The sequence below is a fragment of the Arvicanthis niloticus genome, chromosome 2, assembly GCF_011762505.2.
Source record: "Arvicanthis niloticus isolate mArvNil1 chromosome 2, mArvNil1.pat.X, whole genome shotgun sequence".
NCBI classification, from domain to species: domain Eukaryota; kingdom Metazoa; phylum Chordata; class Mammalia; order Rodentia; family Muridae; genus Arvicanthis; species Arvicanthis niloticus.
Genome location: NC_047659.1, coordinates 126,907,610 through 126,913,351, shown reverse-complemented (window position 1 = coordinate 126,913,351; position 5,742 = coordinate 126,907,610). Strand labels below are relative to the sequence as shown.

The 5,742-nt window shown below is 49.0% G+C and overlaps 1 protein-coding gene across 1 annotated transcript; it reads right to left on the bottom strand.

Annotated features, from left to right (window-relative positions):
• Positions 1-3,472: 3,472 nt before the first annotated feature.
• LOC117703760 (neuronatin-like) lies at positions 3,473-5,439 on the bottom strand. The gene is made up of 4 exons (XM_076930142.1): positions 5,130-5,439; positions 4,870-5,049; positions 4,075-4,155; positions 3,473-3,808 (listed from the first exon to the last, which is right to left on the bottom strand). Exons 1-4 carry the CDS (start codon positions 5,199-5,201, stop codon positions 3,761-3,763), a joined length of 381 nt encoding a protein of 126 aa, XP_076786257.1. The 5' UTR covers positions 5,202-5,439; the 3' UTR covers positions 3,473-3,760.
• Between the last annotated feature and the right edge of the window lie 303 nt (positions 5,440-5,742).

Sequence of the window (5,742 nt, the reverse complement as noted above, 5' to 3'; positions counted from 1 at the left end):
TCACTCATGAGTCACCACCCTGGAGGAAGCAGGCTCACTGCTCCACCATGAAGGACATGGCTCCTGTTTCCCAGAACCAAGGAAGAATAACCAAATAGGAGCCATGCTGGTATAGACGTGGCGTTCAAAGCTTGGAGAAGTCATTTTGCTCTTCCTCTGAAGGCTGCTAAAGGGTTTGAAGTGAGAGGTTGGCATTAAAATGTGCCTATTGCAGAAAGAACCTTGGCAGCTCTGCAGGGCGTAGGTGTTCAGAGAGGAGAAGGAGATAATCTGAACAGACCAATGAGCAGGCAGTCGCAGGGGGTCAGAGACTGATGACGGCTTGGATTGAACGATCAGTGATGAAGAGGGGGTCAGCTAGAAAGTATGACTGGCTGTCCTCGCAAGGCCATACAGCGTATGACGGAAGAAGAGACATATACCATAGCACTGAAACCAGACAAGGACAGACTGGGCAAAGGCAGGTTAGGAATTTGAATGAAGAAAGACAATCAGCTGGAAAAAGGACAGAAGCTGAAAAAGTGGCTCAGTAGCTAAGAGCACTGCTACTCTTGCAGAGGACTCAGGTTGGGTTCCCAGCACCCATGTTGGGCAGCTCACAACTGTCTGTAATTCCAGCTCTAGGAGAGCTGAGGCCCTCAGGCCTCTGTGGCCACCAGGCACATATGTGACACACATAAAATCTCATTGGTTATACACACAGAAATACATTGAATGCATGATGAATGAATGAAGTTTACCTTAAGGGATGTGGGGATATGTACGTAGTGTTAGGGTGTATGGATGATGTTGGGATATGTAGGTGATATTGGGGTGTGTGTGTGGTGCTGGTATGTCTTGGGGATGTTGGGATGTCTAAGTGGTAATGTCCAGATGTCTGGGTAGTAGAGGTAGGGTTATCTGGGTAATACTATTGTGATGTCTGAGAAATACAGAGATGCCTGTGTGGCACTAAAATTTTTAGGAAATGTTGGATGTCTAGATGTTGGTGGTAGTGTGCCTAGACAGTGGTGTTGAATGTCTTGGAGGTGTTAGAATGTTTGGGTACTGGGGTATCTGGGCAGTGGTGAATGTAGTGTCTGGGAGGTGTTGGGATGTTTATGTGGTGTTGGGATGCCTGAGTGGAGTTGGGATATCTAAATGGTAGTGCTAGGATAACTGGATGATGGTGTTGAGGTGGCTGGGGGTTGTTGGGATGTCTACATGGTCATATTGAGATGTGTAAGTAGATTGCTATCAGATTCTAGTGCTCAGGAGCAAATAGAAACCTGGGAATGGACAGGTAGTAGGATAAAGATGATGATGGTCTGGCCTCGGCACTGTGCGGGGGAAGCCACTTCCTGGGAGTAAACAAAGCTTTGCTGCCTTATGAGGCTACAGGAAATGACAGTCAGCAGCAGAAGGTTGGAGTACACATGGTCTATACACAGGACATGGAAGGGGAGGCTGAGCGAAAGAGAAGGGCAGGATCCCAGGAACCAGGAGGAATTCTAAAAGGACGAGGGGCCACAAGCCTAGCACTCAGGGGAAGCCAGGATATGGCTTTGGAGACTCTACCTGCACAGCTCTGAGATCAAGATGAAAGCCCCACCCCCAGATCAGCGACAATTGACCTCTAATCTAGATGGATGGAGGGGGCTGGAGGGGCTACAGAGCTGGGAAGGCACCCGTGCTCAGCATCAGGACAGGGGAAGGCTGGGCCAGCCAGGCTTCCAGAGTGGGGACAGACAGCTTGGGGCCCCAGACCAGTGGGATTAAGTGCTGAGGTGAGGGATTGGTTGTGTTGATGGAAGGAGCAAAGTTGAGTCATGTTCCTTATTTGGGAGCCTGATCTCCATGTCCTCAGGGAGCCTTCACCTGCCCTGCTGGTCCTGACTTTGGTTCTAATTAGCAGTGGCTTCATCTTGCCTGGTGGCTGGGGTCATGGCTTAGCATTCTTTGTAGCTCTGTGCACCTAGCAGCAGGCAGCTGTCAATGAAGGGGCAGAATAATCATTGTCTGTCTCCACTGTTCAGTGTCTGAAATGGAAATTCAGATATGCTCTTTTTTGTCAAAAAAGACTCTGTGACAGCTCTGAGAAAGTGAGGTGACAGGGCATAGAGGGTTTGTGGTGACTGGGCTGGACTGTATCTTGCTCAGTCTCAGCCAGTCTTAGCAGCTGTGTCTCTAGAACAAGCCCAAGGTGTCCCTTCCCACAACCTCCATGCAATGGCCTCTCACTTTGCTCTTCCTGGGCTGCTGCACAAGAGAAGCACGTGCCTGAGGCGTCACATGGCTCTCTCCATCCTCCAGTCATCTCTCACATGTGCCTCAGACAAAGTCCCATGCCTCCCCAATCCAGGTCTTCCAAACTGCACATCTGTCTCTGCTGCCAACAGATCTGTTCTTCCTGCCCTGAGAAAACCAACAGTTACTTCCAGCTTGGCTATGTCTCTGTAGACTCCTCAAATGCATTCCCAGACAGTCCCAGTCAGTTGGGTTCAGCCTTAGTGTCCCCTTGGGGAGCACCCCACACCTCACAGCCACTTGCTCATCTTTCTTCCCCAATGTGGCTCTGGATCTTGTGGGTTCTTGCAACCTCAGCTTTGGGAGCCCTGTTCCACTCTGAAGAAAAGGATTTTTCCTCACTGTCTCTGAACTCTGTCTGCACACACCTTACCCTGCCTACTCTCATCCTCCTGCAGCAGCACATAAAAACTGTGCTACATCTGCTGCCTCTCATGGCTCTCACAACCCCACTGTACAGACCAGGAGGGCAAGTGTCACAACAGCAGGTGATGTGGGATGGCCCAACACTGTCCAGAGACAGGACACAGATCTGTGTCTCCTGGCCCTGCCTGTGACTTCAGAGCTGGGTCCAGCACCAGTTCTATCTCTGTGGAGCACAGCATGGTCTACCTTCCAGGGAGAAGAAGGAGCTAGCAAATGTGTCCACGTGTGAAAAAGTGACCTTGGGGGAAATACAAAGTGAGATGCCAAGCTGGGAAACAGGTGTGGAGCCACACTCACAAGCAACTGATCTGGTAAGATGTGGAGACTTCAGAGTGCCAAGTGCAAACAGTATGGCATAAAGTAAAAAGGTTTTTCAAAATAATAAAGAGAAAGAATGAGAAAGCTGTCTCCATGGAATGGACTGGAAAGCCCAAAGCCAAGCCCGGATTGTCTAACACTGAGGTGTGTGCGGCAGACATTCCACAGATTAATGAGCGAGGGAGAGATCCATCACAAGTGAATCAGTGCAATTATTTCCTCTAATTGGGAGACAAAAACCCTACAATTTTTATCTCCCTTTATGCCAAGGACCTAAATCAATGTCAGGTGGTTTAAATGCAAAACAAATAGCACATTAGTGGGCACAGAAGGTAGAAATGGCTCCTGTTCCTATCTGTGTGTGTGCAGGAGGAGGCCATGGTAACTGTCATAATCACAGAGAGACCAGCACTGGGAAATACAAACAGTTGACTAGAGGGAATGTGTGTCAAAAAAATCTCATAAATCAAACATTCACAGAGGCAGAAAGAATTTTCATAATGAAATGTTGGCACAATAAGAAGCGTTGAGTCCATTTATGAAACATGGATATCAAAGGGCAAGTTCAGTTGCAAATGTCGAGTTTCCACGTAACAAACTCAGTGTCAATGAAGATGCAGGGATGACAATCCGGGCCTCTTTACAAACAAGAGCTCTGCTGGCTGTGCTTCGGACCTCTCTCTCACAGCTGGCCACACTGTCAAGTGGCAAACCCTTGTAGGAAGCAATTTTAGGAGGACACCGTGTGCGCCAGCTTCTGCAGGGAGTACCTGAACACCTGCGGTGAGAGATCCAGGACCCACCCTTAGAGAAGGACCCCGGACCCAGTGAGCTATTGCTGCTACTAGTGCTTGCTGCTTCTCCTGTGTGCCCGGCCGGCCCCGCCCCCTGCCCCGCCCGCCCGCCCGCCCGCCCTCCTGTCCTGCAGAGCCTGGAGGGGCTGGAGAGGCACAGCTTGTCCACCAGTCAGGGCAGCTGCAGCTTTTCTAACTCTGCTGAGAGCTGCAGGGCTGCAAGCTGATTGGACCCACAACTTAAGTATACCTCACTTCTCGCAATGAGCTGTGTCCCTGGAGGATTTCGAAAAGCGAATCCTACCCAGTAAATGCAGCATTCCAGGAACACCTTGAAGGAAATAATGCGATTCTTTTGGCAAAGGATTCCTGCAAAGGGAGCTCTCGGGGTAGTTTTATGCACAAAGCCTTTTCCTCCAGTTTGGTTGTAAGAGAAGCACTTTTGAGAACGTGAGCGTTCTCTTTTTCCGTAAAATGATTTGCCCTCCTTTTTTTCCTTTTCTTTCTTTTTCCTTTCTTTCTCTCTCTCTCTCTCTCTCTCTCTCTCTCTCTCTCTCTCTCTTTCTTTCTTTCTTTTTTAATTTAAGAAGTGTTCTTTCCCCTTCCATTTTTGTCCTGCGAGGGGCATTTTCCTCTGTTATTTTATTCAAAATGTGTTTCCAATTCTGTTATTTTTTTCCCCGTTTCTTTGTTTCTTTTTCAGTGCTCGTTTATCTAATCCATTTTTCTCCTAGTAAGTGCCTTTGTCTGGCATTTTTCTTGCAATGCGCGTTTTCCCTATTTGCTCCCCTTTATTTTCCCTTCTTATTTATTGAGATTCTTTTCGCTATTTTTCCTGAGGAGTGCCATTTTCTAACTTCTTTCTCATCCGCTCATGTGTTATGTGTGTATATATAGTGTGTTTTAAAGAAAATTTCCCGCATTGCGCAATTTTTTAAGCGAAAATTTTCTGTTGGGTGAGCTGTAAAGTCTCGCAGCACACAAGTGCCCCGCCTCCCGCCTGGGATCCAGCCTGAGTAATAGCGGGTGTTTGGGTGTTTCTTACCGCGCTGGTCGTGATCGTCCGCAGCGGGCGGCCGCCGCACCCCTGAGTCTTTGTTCCCGGCTGGCGCGGGCGCACTGGGGACAGGGTCTGCGCGAGGATGTGGGCACGGGAACGGGCGGGGACAAATAGTACCAGCGGCACTTTGGTACACAGGGATCCATAGGATGGGTTGGGTAGGGGCTGCAATCGCGATATGGATTAAGGGGTCCGGGGCGCGTTTCGGGTGCCCCTTCCCACCCAGAGCCGAGGTGTATACTCACCTGCAGCAGCACGCGGAAGATGTACCAGCCGATGATGAGCAGTTCTGCCGAGGCTGCTGCCACTGCGGCCATGGTTCCGAGAGTGAGTGGGTGGTCGAAAGCAAGGGTTCGTTGAGGTTTACTGGTTTTGGAATCTGTTGCTGGGCGCAATGCTGCAGCTCTGGTGGCCGCGCCTTAAGTACCCTCCTGCCACCTAAGTGCGCATGCGCGCCAAAATACACCTTTCATTTGGAAAACCGAAGTTAGGGAAGTCTCTCAGAAAGCAAAATGTAGGGCTGGAGAGATGGAGTTAAGAGCACTGACTGCTTTTCCAAAGGTCCTGAGTTCTAATTTACAGCAATCACATGGTGGCTCACAACCATGTGTAATGAGATCCGATGCCCCCTTCTGGTGTGTCTGAGGACAGCAACAATGTACTCACATAAATAAACGAATCTTTTTTTTTAAAAGAGGAAAAACAGAAAAAAGAAAAAAGGAAAATGTATATCCGTTTTCGGCATTCCTAATATTCCCTGAATTTTAAACCCGTGCCAGCTGTTTTCTGAGCATCTTTGACCATTACCACTTTTCTAGCTATTGCTTCCAGCTCAGCCAGAAGAGTGAAGAATACACA

Excerpts from the sequence above, each read along its gene's own strand:
- LOC117703760 (XM_076930142.1), bottom strand. The coding sequence starts at position 5,201 with ATGGCCGCAGTGGCAGCAGCCTCGGCAGAACTGCTCATCATCGGCTGG. Across the intron at positions 5,050-5,129 it reads TCTTCCGCGTGCTGCTGCAG|CCCCTACCCAACCCATCCTA; the intron begins GTGAGTATACAC and ends TCGCGATTGCAG. Across the intron at positions 3,809-4,074 it reads AGCTCATTGCGAGAAGTGAG|GTGTTCAGGTACTCCCTGCA; the intron begins GTATACTTAAGT and ends CTCTCACCGCAG.